This window comes from Erinaceus europaeus, chromosome 17, assembly GCF_950295315.1.
Source record: "Erinaceus europaeus chromosome 17, mEriEur2.1, whole genome shotgun sequence".
In the NCBI taxonomy this organism is placed as follows: domain Eukaryota; kingdom Metazoa; phylum Chordata; class Mammalia; order Eulipotyphla; family Erinaceidae; genus Erinaceus; species Erinaceus europaeus.
In genome coordinates, this window is record NC_080178.1 from 9,558,666 (window position 1) to 9,578,734 (window position 20,069).

A 20,069-nucleotide genomic window follows, 5' to 3' on the forward strand; every position below is an offset into this window, starting at 1 on the left:
TTCCCTCTCAAGGTCTGTATGTCTCTATCCATTAAATAAAGACAATTTAAGAAACAGAGAGAGAGAGAATTTGAGCACCACTTTGGCAAATGCGGTGTTGAGGATCAAACTCAGGACCTCATGCTAGTGAGTTCAATGCTTTGGCAATACACTAAGGATGCCACACATGTGTGGTACTGCCGAGTAGCCTTCTGTCCAGTTTTTCACTTTTTTTTGAGAAAGAAAGGAGAAAAACACCACTCTACCACCCCTGAAGCTCCCCTGGCACCATCCATAATGCTTCCATGCAGTTCCAGAGCTAAAACCCAGGGCCTCCTACATGGTAAGATGCCCGCTATACTGGGTAAGTTATTTCCAGATATTCATTGTTTAACAATAATCTTTTGTTTTTTATTATCTTTATTTATTGGATACAGACATCCAGAAATCAAAAGGGTAGGGGGAGACAGTGAGGGAGAGAAGCCAAGAGACACCTGCAGACCTGCTTCATTGCTCACAAAGCTTTCCCTTGCAGGTAGCAGATGGGGGGCTTGAACCTGGATCCTGGTGTATTAAGACATGTACATTCAACCTGGTGTGCCACCACCTGGCCCCCAGAAATTCATTTAAAAAACTGTTTGTTTGATTAGATAGAAACAGAAATAGAGTGAGGAAGGGGAGACAGAGAAGGGGAGACAGAGAAGGGGAGACAGAGAAGGGGAGACAGAGAAGGGGAGACAGAGAAGGGGAGACAGAGATAGACACCTGCAGCCCTGCTTCACTACTCATGAAGCTTCCCCACTGCAGGTGGGGGCTGGGGGCTTGAACCGAGGTCCTTGAGCTTAGTAACATGTGCACTTAACCAGATGTGCCACTGCCCAGCCCTGACATTCCTTTTTTTTTTAAAATAAAGTCACTGATTAATGTTCTCCCCCCACCAACAGCCACGTGCTGTCAATTCCTAAGATGAGAAAGATGATTCCACAGAGCAATAATGTAATGAGCTCTTGCTGTGGGAAAAAAAAATCAACCTCTAATTCTTGACCTTTCTGTAGCTGCCATGGAAGGAGAGTTGACTAAGTCACTCCATGAAAGAGTAGAAGGTTGTAGTCAACCATGTATGTGAGTTGTGACTAATACAACATTCCACCTCATTTTTTTATTTTATTATTTTTGAAGAAAATATTTTCATCAGAGACAGAAGTACATAAACCAGGGCACCACATGCTCGGTTCTGGCACATGATGAAGCCAGGGATTGAACCTACAACCTCTCAGGCCTCAAACATGAAAGTCTGGCATGCCGAAACAGTTAAATCTCCCTGGCACTTGTTTTATTTTAATTACGTGATGTAGATGGACTTCATCTGAGTTCAGAGTGCTTTAAGACTTTAGGGACGATGGCTGGCAAGATAAAACAACTTGGACAGCGTGCCAGTTTGTCAGGTGTGCAACCCAGGTTCATATCAGCCCTCACCACTCTGAAGGAAGCCTCAGTGTTGCAGTCTCTTTCACTCTCTGCCTCTCAACCTCCCCACCTATCACCAAAAAATAAAAACAGGATTTTAGGAGCAGAGTTTCACACCCATGGATATGCACTGGCCATGGCACACTGAGCCCCATACTTCCAGAGTTCTAATTTTTTTTATTCTCCTCCTCCTTTTTTTTTTCTTCTTCCCCTCCAGGGTTATTGCTGGGGCTCAGTGCCTGCACCATAAATCCACTGCTCCTAGAGGTCATTTTTTCCCCACCTTTTATTGCCCTTGCTGTTATAGCCTTGTTGTGGTTATTGTTGATGTCGTTCATTGTTGGATAGGACGGAGAGAAATGGAGGAGGGGAAGACAGAGGGGGAGAAAGAGAAAGACACCTGCAGACCTGCTTCACCACCTGTGAAGCAACTCCCCTGCAGGAGGGGAGCCGGGGCTTGAACCAGGATCTTTACACCAGTCCTTGTGCTTTGCGCCACGTGCGCTTAACCCGCTGCGCTACCGCCTGACCCCCTATACTCCTCCTTTTTAAAAATTTATTTATAAGATAAAAATATTGACAATACCATAGGATAAGTTAATATACGAACATGATTTCTTAGATAAGTAACAAGAAACATCAGTGAGAAGCATGTCAGTTGCATTAGGAAGGAAACATTGCTTCTTCATCATCTGTCTGGTCTCTGACCTTTTCCTCTTAAGACAACCTTTAAGACTCTGGATTTAGCAGTCATTAGCAATTTACTCAACTCCTTGCAGCCTTGTTATCAGAGACAACTAATGATCATCACACACTACTCAATCCCTATGGTTTCTGCTTTTTTTTTTTTTTTTCCTCCAGGGTCATCACCAGGGCTTGGTGTCTGCACCACGAATCCACTGCTCCTGGAGACCACTTTTCCCATTTTTGTTACCCTTGTTGTTATTATATAGGACAGAGAAAAATCGAGAGAGGAGAGGAAGAGAAGGATAGACACCTGCAGACCTGTTTCACCACTTGTGAAGCGACGACCCTTCCTGCAGGTAGGAAGGCCTAGGTCTTGAACCAGGAGCTTAATCAACCCAGCACACCACTGCCAGCCCCCATTTTTTTTTTCTCTTCTGTGGTTCAAGATGCACTGAAACCTGTACCTGACATGTTCTTTCTGCAGTGACAATCATGTGTTCTATGGATTGGTTGAAGGTCACAGTTAGTGCAACGTCAAGCACCGAAAATCGACACATATTTCATGATGAATTATCTCTGGGCTGGAGCTGCCCCCCGACTTCATTACATACATATGAGTATGACTTTGTATACCTAACTTCTGAATGTGGCATCAGGACAGAGGTGAGAAAGAGTGTACCCCTGTTATCTTACAATTTCATGAATCAGTATTAAATCACGAATCAAAAATAAAAATAACTTGTCAATCCTTTTTTTTTTCCCTAGATCTTTATGCCTGGTGCTAGGACCATCATCCTATTTTTCTTAAAAAAACACATTTTAGTTCATGTTATAGTAATTTATGTGTAAATGACAAAACCGTTTCATTTACTATTGGGCTATCTGTGTGTCCAGGACTACAGAGCACAGATGTGTAGAGTAGTAGCTGGTTTGCTACCATATTTTTACTAGAACTTCACGGGTGGTGTTAAATTCCACACATTACTCACTACTGTCTACATTCCAATTCAGCTCATTTTGAGTCTGCCCATGCTCCATAAAGATGTATTTACACTATATGTGTGTATACTCAGTTTTTAAAAATATTTATTTATTAATTCCCTTTTGTTGCCCTTGTTGTTTCATTGTTGTAGTTTGCTGGGCTAGCATCACCAGAGAGAGAGACATGAGGAACTCATGGCAGAGCGGGAACGCAATGCAATGCCTTTATTGATCAGAGACAATGCCTTTATATCTTAGAAACCGGAAGTGGCAAATTGGAAAAGGAAATGGCTAGGAAAGGGGGTGAAGAAAAGAGCATGAAGGTATCAAGCTTCCATAGCAGCTGTTGCGAAGCTTCTAACCAATACCCTGCAGGCAGGGTGGGTCTCAAACAAAACAATGATTATGTAAATAGACCACAGCATCAAGCAATCAAGCATGGAACAGAGAAGGGGTGCTGGCTTTAAGGCCCGACAGTAATTATTATTATTGTTATTGATGTCGTCATTGTTGGATAAGACAGAGAGAAATGAAGAGGAGGGGAAGACGGGGGGAAAGAAAGACAGACACCTACAGACCTGCTTCACTGCTTGTGAAGTGACTCCCCTGCATGTGGGGAACTGGGGGTTTGAACCGGGATCCTTAAGCCAGTCCTTGCGCTTTGTGCCACCTGCACTTAACCCACTGCACTACCACCTGACTCCCTTTTTTTTGAGGCACAATTTTTACCTATAATGTTTTCCTGTGATATTTTTACAGATCTTCAATTTTTAAAAATTTCTTTATGGGGGGAATTAATAGGTTTACAGTTGACATAAATACAATAGTCGGTATGTGTATAATATTTCTCAGCTTTCTGCACAACACTGTAATCCCTTCACCTGGTTCTCTTCCACCATCGTGTACCAGGGACTAAGGCCCCTCACTCTAGAGTCCCTTACTTTAGTGAAATACATCCCTTCCAGTCCACATTCTGATTTGTGTTTTCCTTTTTGCTTTTACCTTTCACCACCTATGTGTGGGATCATCCCATACTCTTTATTCTCTTTCTGGTTTATCTCACATCACATGATTCCTTCAAGCTCCATCCAAGATGAAGTGAAGAAGGTGAATTCACTGTTAATAGCTGAGTAATATTCCACTGTATGTATAGACTCCAATTTTCTCAGCCACTCCTCTGTGGTTATAATAGTCCAAACCTGGAAGTAACCCAGATGTCCCACAACAGATCCTCAAAATTAAACATTTAATATTCAGACTGTAAGACCAATTTTAAAATTTTTCTTTATTGGGGGATTAATGTTTAAAGTCATAGTAAAATAGCTTGTACATGCATAACATTTCTCAGTTTTGCACATAACAATAGAACTCTCACTAGGTCCTCCCCTGGCATCTGATGTTCCAGGACCTGAACCATCCCCTCCACCCCCAGAGTCTTTTACTTTGGTGCAATATACCAACTCCAGTCCAAGTTCTGCTTGGTGTTTTCCCTTCTCATCTTGTTTTTCAACTTCTGCCTGTGAGTGAGATCATCCCATATTTATCCTTCTGTTTCTGGATTATCTCACTTACCATGATTCCTTCAAGCTCCATCTAAGATGAGGTGAAGAAGGTGAGTTTACCATTTTTAATAGCTGAATAGTATTCCATTGTGTATATAGACCACAACTTATTCAGTCACTCATCTGTTGTTGGATACCTGGGTTGCTTCCAGGCTTTGGCTATTATGATTTAGGACCAATTAATGTCAACAAGTCATCATACTGTTAACTTTATTTCAGAAATGAAGAAACTAGAGCGCAGAAGGTGTTTAACAATTTTTAAAATATATTTTTATTTTATTTCACTGTAGGATTGATTGTCACATGGATATATCAGTATCCCAAGGCTCTTCTCACGTTCTCCTAAACCCTCCCTCCCCAGATTCTTTTGCTTTTGTGTATTACTACCCACCCAATCCAAGTTTTGTCTTGTGTTTTATTTTTCAGGAGGTAAGTCTAACGAAGGACAAACAGCAGATAAATTCACTTACGGGTCAAATTTAGAAACAAACTGTGGCCAGGCAGTGACGGACCTGGCTAACCGCACACATTACATTGTGCAAGGACCCAGGTTCAAACCCCTGGTCCCCACCTGTAGGTGGAAAACTTCATGAGTGGTGAAGCAGATCTGCAGGTGTCTCTCTGTCTCCCTCCCTCTCTATTTCCCCCTCCCTCTGAATTTCTCTCTCTATCCAATAATAAATCAAAATATTTTTAAAAATAAGGTGCTTTAGCAATTTGATGAGAGACAGAATTGACTCATAGTCCTGATGTTAAACTAGAATGAGCATTCTTAGCCTTATTCCTAAAGCTTATGCTTTAAACAGTTAATGGATTCTTCCGACCATCTTTCTCAAACGACTCCGTGAAAAACCTTCTCATTAGAGAATCATGAAAGTGACTTGAGGTTGACTTCTACATGTTTCATTCATTCCAATGAACTTTAAAGGTATTTGTTTTTTTCCAAGCCCTTAAACTTCTTTCTTACAAACAAGAATTTTTTTTCAGATGTTCCTGTGTACCTGAAAATGGCCGAAGACAGTTTTGAGGTGTTTTTATTTTTAATGTTGACTACTTCCTGTTCAAATGTTTATACTCCTCTATCACTTGAACTACTTCCTGTGTAACCTTTGTGCTTTTCCAGATTTTTTCAGAACATCTTCTCTGTTTTCACACTGAGATATACTTTCGACCTAGGGATATGCATTCTAATCCTCTGAAAACCCCCTTGGTGTGTTTTGCTTCTAGGTGAGTCCAATAGATTCTTTATTTTTAAATACATATTTGATTATTTAATTAATCCATTTTGGATAAAGACAGAAATTGAGAGGAGAGGGGGAGACAGTGAGCGAGAGAATGATAGAACCTGCAGCACTGCTTTACTACTTGTGAAACTTCCTCCTCTGCTGGGGCGGGGCAGGGGTGGTGGGCACCTGAGTCGCTGAGTACTGTAACACATGCGCTCTACCAGTTACTCCACCGCCCAAGCCAGCCTGATAGATTCTTTTTGAATACTTTAATTTCGCTTTTTCTTAGCAACTGCATCTACAAAAGCCAAGGTTTAAGAGACTGTCATTTACTCTCTCTTTTTAAGAAATAAGAAAACACCAGCTGCTTTTTTCCAGTTTAGACACAATTCTCCTGGGCTCGTACACAGATGGCGGTGGTGTGTGTGTGTGTGTGTGTGTGTGTGTGTGTGTGTGTGTGTGTGTGTGTGGCTGGGTGGGTAGGTTCTGTCCTGTCATTCACTCTTTACATACAGATTAGCATAATTTCAAACACCAAAGTGACATTGATAAAAATTACTCTAGGGCTCTCTTGTGCTCTTCCTATTTAAAATTTTTTTTTTTTCAAATTAGAATCAAAGCATGATGAGTTTGCAGGGTTCTAACAGACAGACAAATATAACTAAGTTATTTGATGGTAACTGAAGCAAAGTCATTAAGTACTCAATCACCCTGGTTAATATGAGTTAAGCATGATAATTATCACTGTTTTCTCCTTCATAATACTTTGTTCCTGGCAGCACTTTCTGGTTTAATTCCATGTGAGGATAGTAAGTGACTAAAAAGTCAGGAGAAAAAAACATTCCTTTATTTTATGATTTTAATTTATTTTACTTTATTTTATTTTGCCTCCAGGGTTATTGCTGAGGCTGGGTGGCTGAACTATATGAATCCACTGCCCCCGGCTGCCATCTTTTTTCCATTGTTGTTGTTGGATAGGACAGAGAAATTAAGGAGGGGAATGACAAAAAGGGGGAGAGAAAGATAGATACCTGTAGACCTGCCCATAACGTGACCGCCCTGCAGGTGCGGAGTTGGGGACTGGAACCGGGATCCTTGCGCCGGTCCTTGCACTTTGCATTATGTGTGCTTAACCTGGTGTTCTACCACCCGACCCCCAACAGTCCTTTATTCTAATACTAATTCATGACAGTACAAGAAAAGAACTTTTGAATAGTGATAGAGAAATTGACTAAAAGAAAGGGTACTCACTGCCCTGTCCCATCAGCTTAATTACTGAATGCATGTGATCTGCAATTTCATGGAATGGAAACTTGGAGTCTCAAAGGAGTCCCATATTAAATGTGAGACCAAGTTTAAACTCGGAAATCCTTTTGCCAAGACACTGAAATATTTACATTGAGTGCTGTCAATCTGAAGGGCAAAGTTTGGATATTGCCTGAAAACCATAGAAAAAAAAAATAAAACAATTGAGAGGTATAGGGAATCAAGAATTCAGAGCTCTGGGGGCCAGGCGGTGGCACACCTGGTTGAGCGCACATATTACAGCGCGCAAGGACGCCTGTTCAAGCCCTAGGTCACCACCTGCAGAGAGAAAGCTTCATGAGTGGTGAAGCAGGGCTGTGGGTATCTCTCCCTCTCTACCACCCCCTTCCCTCTTGGTTTCTGGCTGTCTCTATCCAATAAATAAATGTAATGCAAAAAAATAATAATTTAGAGCTCTGAAAAATAGGAAAAAACTTTTTCCTATTTTTATTAGTGATTTAAAAATATTCTCACACAATTATAAGATTCCAAAGGTAGAATTTCACACCCTTACATGATGCATGATTCACCACAACCTCACCAAAGGTCTATGTTTCCCATGCCCCATCACCACTCTTAATTCTCAAAGTTCAAGAAACAGTTCAATTACCGTTTTGTCCCCAAGCTTATTCACTTTAGTCATCTACATTCCACACATGAATCAAACCATCTGGTAGTTATCCTTCACTTTTTACTGACTTCACGTAGGTTCATCACCTCCAACTCCATTCCTTTTGTTCAAATGATACTCTCCTCTTTCTTAGATTTTATTACTAATTTATTTAATTTATTGGATAAAGACTGGGAAACCAAGAGGGGAGGGGAGAGAGAAGGAGAGACACCAGCAACACTGCTTCACTGCTTGCAAATCTTCCCCTCTTCAGGTGGGGACCAGGGGCTTGAACCCTGCTCCTCACACACTGAAACACATGTGATCAATTGGATGTACCACCAGCATGCCCCACGATTTTATCTTTTAACTGACTGGAGGGAAGAATGGGAAGAAATGTTATTATTTATTGTATATATAAACTTCTCTTTAATTTTTCTCACTGGTTATAAATTATTATTAGCCAAGTTTTACAGGTCTGAAAACAAACAACTTTGTATAGATGGCATCTGAACTGGTGATCTGTGTCTAACTTTAGAGAATACACTTTTATTCTTTTTTCCATTAGTTATGATGCTCATCTTAATTTTCTTTTAAGTATTGACATGTTGTATCATGCCCTATCTTCATTTTAAACATTTTTTTTAAAAAGCAAAATTAAAGTTGAAAAATACCAGAAAGCAGTTGATACCTAAACAGACACCAACACTTAGTGTAACACACACACACACACTTCCATTTTTGTAATTATTAGTGATTTCTTAATGATTAACAAGATCATAAGATAGCAGGGTACAATTCCATATAGTTTCCACCAACAGAGTTCTGTTTCCCATCCCCTCCATCCCTTCCTTATTCTTTATCCTTCTGGGAGTGTGGACCAAAATTCTTTATGGGGGTGTGGAAGGTGGAAGGTCTAGCTTCTGCAATTGTTTCTCCACTGGACTGTGAATGTGAAAATCCTTGACTTACTGCCCTAGAGCCTCTTTCCAGGCTCACAGATTCATGGTGATACAATGACCTACGTATTTTGATAATTAGGGTGTTGTCTGCAGCTTATCATTTTTAGGGGAAAAAAACAAAAGGTGACAATTAGGCCAACAGAACACGTACATGGTACTTTGTCACAATCCCTATACCTCCATGTTGGAAATGACCATCCAGTGAACAGTGGTAAAAATTGCTTAAGTTAAGTTAGACTCAGAAAGACTTTTCCAAATATGTCATCCTTATCTGCTTTCTGTTCCTCTGTTTTATTTTATTTTTTTTCCTTTAGGAAATCAGTGTGGATTTTACCAGTTTCTAAAGAAGATGAAATCAAACTGGAACCCAGTCCTTTTATGGTTGATTTTAAGGCCACAGACGAAGAGTTGGGGTTGTTATCTTGTAGTCAGAATAATGCTCCTTATGGCTAAATAGAAATCTGGGAGAGGTGTGGTGAACTTAGTTGGAAAATAATGTGTTTTTTTTTTTTATACAAAAAATAGTGGGCTTTAGATACCCCAATTTGATGGTGCTACTGATTTAACAAAGAGGTTTTTTTTTTTTTTTTAAAGATATTTTCATTCATGAAAGGTGTGGATTATTATTTTCCATGATCAATTTTTAGGTGATTTATAATATCCATTTAAGTTTAATTTTCTATTGTAGACTAAGGATTCACAAAAGTCAGTAGGTCAATAACTTGATCAATTTGACGTGGAACATAATTCCTAAAAATATGTTCTAGATATCTTTAGTGGAAATACAAAAAAAGTCCACATACATGGGTCTCAGACTAAATTGTGTGCACTATCTAAAACATAATAAACTTAACTCCCATGGAAACAAAGTCTGTTTATTTGAAGATAATTACTGTGGGCTTCCCTAGTTAGTAAAGTCAAGCTTGAATACTTCAAGATACATGATGGCTGAATATTTACTGCAGAGGGAAATTATAGACTAGAATTTAGATGAATTACTCCTTTAACTGAAATGTGACATCAGATGTTTTCTTGCTCCTTAAAATGACTGATTGAGGCTGTCAAGTTCATTGCATTAGATGGGTGTGTACCACCAGTTACTCAAGCTGTTCCCTTAAAGGGTGGAGGGTGGGGTCTTCCTTTCCCATGTAACATTCTAACAAAGTTACTTCTGATTTGGGGGAGATTTTTCTATCAAATTATGAGAACTCCATTGTGTTGCTGATTATTGACTTGCTTGCTGAATATGCAACATCTTACTGGAAACGTTTTGCTTATTTTTCTCAAAATGGAAAACAGTATGTAAACCTCCTTCCTCAGTAAAATGCTGCTTGCTAAAGAATTTAAACATTATGGTTCAAAGCTATGAAGTGATGTTTTTTTTTTTTTTGAACCCTTACATGATATGTTGAATTTCTGGGATGTCTGTTGTGATATCTCCTTTTTCATTTACAATCCAATTTATTTGGGTATTTCTTCCCCCCCACTTTTGTGAGTCTGGGTAAAGGTTTGTTGATTGTGTTCACTCTTTCGAAGAACCAACATTCACTTTCAATGATCTTTTTTGTGGTTTTCTTATTTTCAATGTTATTGATTTCTGCCCTCACTTTAGTTATTTCAGTCCTTCTGGTTCTTTATTTTTTATTTTTTTTATTTAAGAAAGGATTAATTAACAAAACCATAGGGTAGGAGGGGTACAACTCCACACAATTCCCACCGCCCAATCTCCATATCCCACCCCCTCCCCCGATAGCTTTCCCATTCTCTATCCCTCTGGGAGCATGGACCCAGGGTCATTGAGGGTTGCAGAAGGTAGAAGGTCTGGCTTCTGTAATTGCTTCCTCGCTGAACATGGGCGTTGACTGGTCGGTCCATACTCCCAGTCTGCCTCTCTCTTTCCCTAGTAGGATGGGTCTCTGGGGAAGCGGAGCTCCAGGACACATTGGTGGTGTCTTCAATCCAGGGAAGTCTGGCCAGCATCCTGATGACACCTGGAACCTGGTGACTGAAAAGAGAGTTAACATACAAAGCCAAACAAATTGTTGAGCAATCATGGACCCAAAGCTTGGAGAAGTGGAGAGGAAGTATTAGGGAGGTACTCACTGCAAACTCTAGTATACTTCTGCTTTCTTACTTTGGTGCCATACTCCAAACTCAGTCAATTTCTGCTTTGCGTTTCTACTTCTTCTTTTTTTGTTTTTTACATGCATAACATTCCCCAGATTCCCATTTAGCAATACAACCCCCACTATTTCATTCATCATTTTTCATGGACCTGTATTCTCCCCACCCACCCACCCACCCACCCCAGAGTCTTTTACTTTGGTGTAATACTCCAATTCCATTTCAGGTTCGACTTGTGTTTTCTTTTCTAATCTTGTTTTTCAACTTCGGCCTGAGAGTGAGATCATCCCATATTCATCCTTCTGTTTCTGACTTATTTCACTCAACATGATTTTTTCAAGGTCCATCCAAGATCGGCTGAAAACGGTGAAGTCACCATTTTTTACAGCTGAGTAGTATTCCATTGTGTATATATACCACAACTTGCTCAGCCACTCATCTGTTGTTGGACACCTGGGTTGCTTCCAGGTTTTGGCTATTACAAATTGTGCTGCCAAGAACATATGTGTACACAGATCTTTTTGGATGGATGTGTTGGGTTCCTTAGGATATATCCCCAGGATGGGAATTGCAGGGTCATAGGGTAGGTCCATTTCTAGCCTTCTGAGAGTTCTCCAGACTGTTCTCCACAGAGGTTGGACCAATTGACATTCCCACCAGCAGTGCAGGAGGGTTCCTTTGACCCCACATCCTCTCCAGCATTTGCTGCTGTTACCTTTTCTGATGTGTGACATTCTCACAGGAGTGAAGTGATATCTCATTGTTGTCTTGATTTGCATTTCTCTGACAATCAGAGACTTGGAGCATTTTTTCATGTGTTTCTCGGCCTTTTGGATCTCTTCTGTGGTGAATATTCTGTCCAAGTCCTCCCCCCATTTTTGGATGGGGTTATTTGTTGTCTTGTTGTTGAGTCTGGTAAGCTCTTTATATATGTTGGTTATTAAACTCTTATCTGATGTATGGCATGTAAAGATCTTCTCCCATTCTGTGAGGGGTCTCTTGATTTGGGTAGTGGTTTCTTTTGCTGTGAAGAAGCTTTTTAATTTGATGTAGTCCCATAGGTTTATACTTGCCTTAGTCTTCCTTGTAATTGGATTCGTTTCATTGAAAATGTCTTTAAAATTTATGCGGAAAAAAGTTCTTCCAATATTTTCCTCTAAGTATCTGATAGTTTCTGGTCTAACATCCAAGTCCTTGATCCACTTGGAATTTACTTTTGTATTTGGTGAAATAGAGTGATTCAGCTTCATTCTTCTGCATGTTTCAACCCATTGTTTCCAACACCATTTGTTGAAGAGACTCTGCTTTCCCCATGTAATAGTCTGGGCCCCTTTGTCAAAGATTAGATGTCCATAGGTGTGGGGCCTCATTTCTGGGCTCTCAATTCTATTCCACTGGTCAGTGTGTCTGTTCATGTTCCAGTACCAAGCAGTTTTGATGACAATGGCCCTATAATATAGTTTGAGATCTGGCAGTGTGATGCCTCCGGTTCTGTTCTTTTTTCTCAAGATTGTTTTGGCAATTCTAGGTCTTTTCTGGTTCCAGATAAACATTTGTAGCATTTGTTCTATTCTCCTAAAAAATGTGCTTGGGATCTTGATGGGGATAGCATTAAATTTGTAGATGGCTCTGGGTAATATATTCATTTTGATGATGTTAATTCTTCCAACCCATGAGCATGGAATATCTTTCCACTTCTTTGTGTCGTTTTCAATTTCTTTGAGTAGTGACTCATAATTTTCAGTATACAAGTCTTTCACTTCTTTGGTTAGGTTTATTCCTAGATATTTTATTGTTTTGTTGCTATAGAAAAAGGAACTGATTTCTGGATTTCAATTTCTTCTAACTTAGTGTTTGCATAGAGGAATGCCACTGACTTTTGAATGTTAATTTTATAGCCTGACACATTACTGTATTGCCTGATGATTTCCAAAAGCTTCTTGCTAGATTCCTTAGGTTTTTCCATGTATACTATCATGTCATCTGCAAATAAGGAGAGTTTGACTTCTTCTCTTCCAATCTGTATGCCTTTAATTCCTTGCTCCTGCCTGATTGCTATGGCAAGAACTTCCAACACTATGTTGAATAGTAATGGTGATAGTGGGCAGCCCTGTCTAGTACCTGATCTGAGGGGAAATGCTTCCAGTTTTTCACCATTGAGTATGATGTTGGCTGTAGGTTTGCTATATATAGACTCCACTATCTTCAGGAATTTTCCATCTATTCCTATTTTTTGTAGTGTTTTGATCATAAAGGGATGTTGTATTTTGTCAAAGGCTTTCTCTGCATCTATTGATATGACCATGTGGTTTTTGGTCTTGCTTTTGTTGATGTGGTGGATCACATTGATTGATTTACGTATATTAAACCAACCTTGCATGCCTGGGATAAACCCCACTTGGTCATGATGAACAATCTTTTTGATATACTGCTGTATCCGGTTGGCTAGAATTTTGTTCTATATTTTCGCATCTATGTTCATCAGAGATATTGGTCTGTAGTTTTCTTTTTTGGTTGTGTCCCTGTCTGCTTTTGGTATCAGGGTGATGTTGGCTTCATAGAAGCTGGCAGGGAGTATTCCAGTGTCTTCAATCTTCTGGAAGACTTTTAAAAGTAGAGGTATCAGTTCTTCTTTGAAAGTTTTGTAGAATTCATTTGTAAAACCATCTGGTCCAGGACTTTTATTTTTGGGAAGATTTTTGATAACTGTTTCAATTTCATTAGCTGTGATGGGCCTGTTCATGTTATCCACTTCCTCTTTACTTAGTTTTGGAAGTTGGTAGGTATCTAGGAAATCATTCATTTCTTCCAGGTTCTCTAACTTGGTGGCATATAGTTGTTCATAGAAGCCTCGCATGATATGTTGAATTTCTGCAGTGTCTGTTTTGATATCTCCCCTTTCATTTACTATCCGATTTATTTGGGTCTTCTCCCTTTTTTGTTTTGTGAGTCTGGCTAAAGGTTTGTCGATTTTGTTTACTCTTTCGAAGAACCAACATTTACTTTCATTGATCTTGTGTATGGTTTTCCTATTCTCAATGTTATTTATTTCTGCCCTAACTTTAGTAATTTCTGTCCTTCTGGTTGCTTTAGGGTTCCTTTGTTGTTCTTCTTCTAGGTCTTTAAGATGTGCAATCAGGCTGTTTATTTGTGCCTTTTCTTGTTTCCTAGTGTGTGCTTGTATAGCTATGAACTTCCCTCTTAGGACTGCTTTAGCTGTGTCCCAAATATTTTGATAGCTTGTGTCTTCATTTTCATTGAACTCTCGAAACATTTTGATTTCTTCCTTGATTTCCTCTTTGACCCAGAAGTTGTTAAGAAGTGTACTGTTGAGCTTCCACATTTTGGCACTGTTACTAATCTTTTGTTGATTGTTAAGTGTTAGTTTAATTCCACTGTGGTCTGAGAAGATGCTTGGGATGATTTCCATGTGGATTTGAGTAAAATGTGTATTCCAGTTTCTTTGGATGAATGACTCTGAAAATGTCCAATAGTTCTAGTTTATCTATCTCTTCATTTAGCTCCCTTATGTCTTTACTGATTTTCTTCCTGGATGATCTGTCAAGTTGAGATAGTGGGGTGTTGAAGTACCCTACTATGATTGTGTTACTGTTAATATATTGCTGTAGCTCTTTCAGTAGAAGTTTGATGTATTTAGATGGCTTCTCATTGGGTGCATAGATATTAATAATTGTTAAGTCCTCTTGATTGACTGATCCTCTGAGCATTAAGTAGTGTCCATTCCTATCTTTTTTAATCTTATGTATTTTAAAGTCTATCATGTCAGATATGAGAATAGCTGTTCCTGCCCTTTTTTGTGGGCCATTGACTTGAATGATAGTTTTCCATCCTTTCACTTTAAGTCTGTGTTTGTCTTGTTGCGTTAGGTGAGTTTCCTGTAGACAACATATTGTTGGGTTGTGTTTTCTGATCCATCTTCCTACTCTGTGTCTTTTAATAGGTGAATTCAGGCCATTCACATTTATTGATATCAAAGATTGAAGATATTTTAACGCCATTCTTGTAGAGTTTTAGAGTGTTTTGATATATGTTCTATTTGTGGTGGTCTGGTTGTTTATAGGAGACCTTTCAGAACTTCTTTCAAGGCAGGCTTGGTGATGGTTGCTTCCTTCAACTGTTGCTTGTCTGAGAAGGTTTTGATGCTTCCATCTAGTCTGAATGACAATCTAGCAGGATATAGTATTCTTGGCTGAAAGCCTTTCTCATTGAGCACTCGATAGATATCTTGCCATTCTCTTCTGGCCTGTAGTGTTTGTATGGAGAAGTCTGCTGCTAATCTTATGGGTTTTCCTTTGTAGGTGACTCTTTGTTTTTCTCTTGCAGCCTTGAAGATCCTTTCTTTATCCTTATTCCTTTCCAATCTAAGTATGACATGTCTTGGTGTCTTTAGGTCTGGGTTAATTCTGTTTGGGACCCTCTGGGCTTCTTGAATCTTTATGTCTTTGGTGTTGTCTAGACTAGAGAAATTTTCAGCTATTATGGCCTGGAGAAGGCTTTCTTCCTCCCCTTCTCTTTCTTCCTCTGGTAAGCCAATAATGCGTATATTGTTTCTTTTGAAGTCATCCCATAGGACTCTGTTGTTGTTTTCAGCATCTCTTAATCTCTTTTTGAGATCTCTTACTTCTTCTTTAGTTGTCTCTAATTCATCCTCAATCTTGCTAATTCTGTCTTCAGCCTCATTGATTCTATTCTCTCTGCCCTCTACTGCTTTCTGGAGTTCATCTATTTTGTTGCCCTGCTCTGATACTGTTTTAGCTTGTTCAGCTAGTTGCCTTCTTAGCTCAGCAATTTCAGCTTTCAGCTCTCTAATAACCATGAGATTATTAGAATTTTCTTCCATATTCTCATTTGTTGTTCCTGCAGTTCTGATTACAATTTTTTCAAATTCTTTACTCACTCCTGTTATTATTTCCTTAGCTAATGTTTGGATATTGAACTCGTTTTGTGCTTCGCCCTCTGGAGGACTTTTAGCTGGACTCTTGTCCTGGTTCGAGTCTCCATTATTTTTTCTTGTTGTTTTAACCATTTTATATATGAAGTGATGTTTTTGTAAGGCTTGATATATCAAGGTTGTGTTATAAGCATGTCATGATGCTTTATAATAACCCAAGCAGCTATATTTTAATGTTACCCCAATTTTACAGACAGGAAAACAAATGTACGTAGTTGTATATCTGCTATCAAAATTGGGTGGTGGTGCAGCTGGTTTAGTGCACATGTTGCAATGTGCAAAGACCCGGATTTGAACCCGGGAGCCCCACCTGCAGGGGAAAAACTTTGCAAGTGATGAAGCGGGTCTGCAGGTGTCTCTCTTTCTCTCTCCCCTTCTATCTTCCCTTTCCAGATTAATTTCTGGCTGTCACTCTGATAAAGATATTTAAAAAAAATTTTTTTTAAAGATGTGCTAATAAAAAAAATTGAGTGGTCTGGAGGTGGTACAGTGGATAAAGCACTGGATTCTCAACCAGGAGGTCCTGAGTTTAGTTCCCAGCAGTACATGTACCAGAGTGATGTCTGGTTATTTCTCTCCCCTATTTTTTTTTTAAAGATAGAGTTGCTTATAGTCTTACAGAGAAAGCTGCTGGATTCTTATTGTTTCCTGGCCTTGACATACTTGCTCTTTATGGTATTAATGTGACCATCTTCCATATCTAGCTGGTTGGTTGCTTTTGTTTGGAAGCTAATCCAGTCTTGGTACTTCTGCTTAATGTTCTACTGAATGTCCCAACCAAAACAATTCGATTTCACCCCCTGCTTCCCCCCCCCCCCCCCTGCAAAGATGAAAAGCATCCAAATTGGAAAGGAAGAAGGAAAAATCACCTCTGCTTGGCAAGGACCTAGGTTTTAGAAGACTTGAAACAAAGCAAAAATGGGGATGGTTTAGACCTTCAAGCTGTCTCTATCAGCCACTGTCCTCAACTGCCTCATATTGTGTCAAAGTGACTGAACACTGAACGTAACATTCCCTAGTAAACAACATCTGTTAGTGAAACAATACTGCCTCCTAGGAAACTTCAGAAAATTGTGACGGTGCTCTATCTCAGGATAGAGTCTGTAACTCAAATCACCGTGTGCAAATGATTTGGACAGATAAAGAGCAGGCTGAACGATCCTCAGTTGGGCTTAATTTGTCTTAAGGCAAATTGTTTTAAATGCACATACAGATTTAATCATGAAACTAGAGCGAATCCACTTCTATTCATTTCACAAACTTTTCCCTCTTCAATCATTATGAATTTAGTTATTTCTACATTAGCTTTATTACTTGTATTTCTTTTTTAATTTTTTACTTTTATCTTTTTTGTGCATTTCACCAGGTGGCACCACTACCTGGTCCCCCTTTTATCTTTTTTAAAGGATAAAATGATCTTTATTTGGTAGAGACAGTCAGAAATCGAGAGGAAAGGGGGCGATAGAAAGAGACTTGCAGCCCTGCTTCACCACTCGTGAAGCTTTCCTCCTGCAGGTGGGGACTCAAACCCAGGTCCCTTCATTGTAGCATGAGCTCTCAAACAGGCTGGGAGTAGGATCGACCTGTCAAAGCCCCTGTTCAGAGAGGAAGCAATGACAGAAGCCAGACCTTCCAGCTTCTGCATCCCACAGTGACCCTGGGTCCATACTCCCAGAGGGATAAAGAATAGGAAAGCTATCAGGGGAGGGGATGGGATACGGAGTTCTGGTGATGGGAACTGTGTGGAGTTTTACTCTTCTTATCCTATGGTTTTGTTAATGTTTCCTTTTTATAAATAAATAAATTAAATAAATTAAAAAATTATTACCTTCATTGGATAGAGACAGAAAGTGAGAGGGAAGGAGAAATAGAAGAGAGACACCTCACAGGAGCCCTCCTGCACTGCCGGTGGGAATGTCAGTTGGTCCAACCCCCTGTGGAAAACAGTCTAGAGAACTCTCAGGTTAGAAATGGACCTACCCTATGACCCTGCAATTCCTCTCCTGGGGATATATTTTAAGGAACCCAACACACCCATCCAAAAAGATCTGTGTACACATTTGTTCTTGGCAGCACAATTTGTAATAGCCAAAACCTGGAAGCAACCCAGGTGTCCAACAACAGATGAGTGGCTGAGCAAGTTGTGGTGTATATACACAATGGACTACTACTCAGCTGTAAGAAATGGTGACTACCATTTTCAGCCGATCTTGGATGGACCTTGAAAAATTCATGTTAAATGAAATAAGTCAGAAACAGAAGGATGAATATGGGATGATCTCACTCTCAGGCAGAAGTTGAAAACCAAGATCAGAAAAGAAAACATAAGTAGAACCTGAACTGGAATTGGTGTATTGCACCAAAGTAAAAGACTCTGGGGTGGGGGTGGGTGGGTGGGGGGAGAGTACAGGTCCAAAAAGGATGACAGAGGACCTAGTGGGGTTGTATTGTTATATGGAAAAATATTGTTATATGGGAAATGTTATGCATTGCAAACTATTGTATTTACTGTTGAATGTAAAACATTAATTCCCCAATAAAGAAATAAAATTAAAAAAAAAACATTTAAAGAAAAAAAGAAGAGAGACACCTGCTCCCCCACCCCTTTAGGCAGGGTCTGGGGACTTGAACCTGCATCCTTGTGCACTGTAATGTGTACCCCTAACCAGGTGTACCACCACCTTGCCCCAGTTTTTTTCATTTCTTAATTCCAGAGAGTTCATGTGTGTTTTATTCAAGAAAAGAAAAGAGGACAAAGTTGCAAAGAAAGAAAGAAAAACAAAACGAACGAACGAACAACAACAAAAAACCAGCCTCTCCTACTCCCTTGTCCCAGGAGTACAGACAAGGTAGGGGGTTGCTTCTTCTAGCGTTTGCCCTTCTTCCATAGCCAGTCAACAGCGTCAGGTTGAGCCTGATGTAAAGTTTCGAGACCTCCTTTGAATCTGGAGAGGTGGCAGTCGTTGACTATGTGGGTCATAGTCTGTCTGGAGCCGCAGGGGCAGTTCGGGTCGTCTCTGGCTCCCCAGCGATGGAACATAGCGGCACACCGGCCATGGCCTGTTCGATAGCGATGGAGGAGGGCCCAATCATAACGTGCTAGGTCAAAGCCGGGTTGACGCTTGCAGGGGTCTGTGATGAGGTGTTTGTTCTTTACCTCAGCTGACTGCCAACTCTGTTTCCAAGAGACTGGAACAGAGAAGTTCAGTGTAGGCATAGGGGACCAGATTGGGTGACGAGACGTCAAGCGTTGGACAGGGTGGACGAAGATATCCGCGTATATTGGCAGGTCCGGTCGAGCGTAGACGTGGGAAATGAACTTAGATGATGCTGCATCCCGACGAATATCTGGCTGGGCGATGTTGCTAAGAACTGGCAGCCATGGAACCGGGGTGGAACGGATGGTTCCAGAAATTATCCTCATGGAGGAATATAATTTGGAATCGACCAAGTGGACATGGGGGTTATGGAACCATACTGGGGCACAGTATTCTGCAGTGGAATAGCATAATGCCAGAGATGATGATCGTAGTGTGGAAGTGCTCGCGGGGGTTGCTGGAGAATTAGAAGGCAGGTTTCAGGACAAACAGAAAAGAGCCCTGAGGCCCTCAGGTCATCCTGCCTGCTGCATCAAAGCCTTTTGGATCCAAATGGATCTCTTGTGAAATTCTCCCTAAAATAAAAGTTTGTAGCAAGTCCTAACTGCTCTCCTCACTTTGAAGGCAGAATACTGTGCCCCAGTATGATTCCGTAGCCCCCATGTCCACTTGGTCGATTCCAAATTATATTCCTCTAAGTTCATTTCCCACGTCTACACTCGACCGGACCTGCCAATATACGCGGATATCTTCGCCCACCCTGTCCAACGCTTGACATCTCGTCACCCAATCTGGTCCCCTACGCCTACACTGAACTTCTCTGTTCCATTCTCTTGGAAACAGAGCTGGCAGTCAGCTGAGGTAAAGAACAAACACCTCATCACAGACCCCTGCGAGCGTCAACCCGGCTTTGACCTAGCACGTTATGATTGGGCCCTCCTCAATCGCTATGGAACAGGCCACGGCAGGTGCGCCTCTATGTTCCATCGCTGGGGAGCCAGAGACGACCCGAACTGCCCCTGCGGCTCCAGACAGACTATGACCCACATAGTCAACGACTGCCACCTCTCCAGACTCAAAGGAGGTCTCGAAACTT

At 40.5% G+C, this 20,069-nt stretch overlaps 1 protein-coding gene across 1 annotated transcript; it reads left to right on the forward strand.

The window, feature by feature from the left end:
- Positions 1-1,378: 1,378 nt before the first annotated feature.
- OOSP2 (oocyte secreted protein 2) lies at positions 1,379-9,232 on the forward strand. Its single transcript, XM_060175742.1, has 5 exons — positions 1,379-1,424; positions 2,618-2,796; positions 5,103-5,105; positions 5,800-5,903; positions 9,022-9,232. Exons 1-5 carry the CDS (start codon positions 1,379-1,381, stop codon positions 9,230-9,232), a joined length of 543 nt encoding a protein of 180 aa, XP_060031725.1.
- Positions 9,233-20,069: the final 10,837 nt, after the last annotated feature.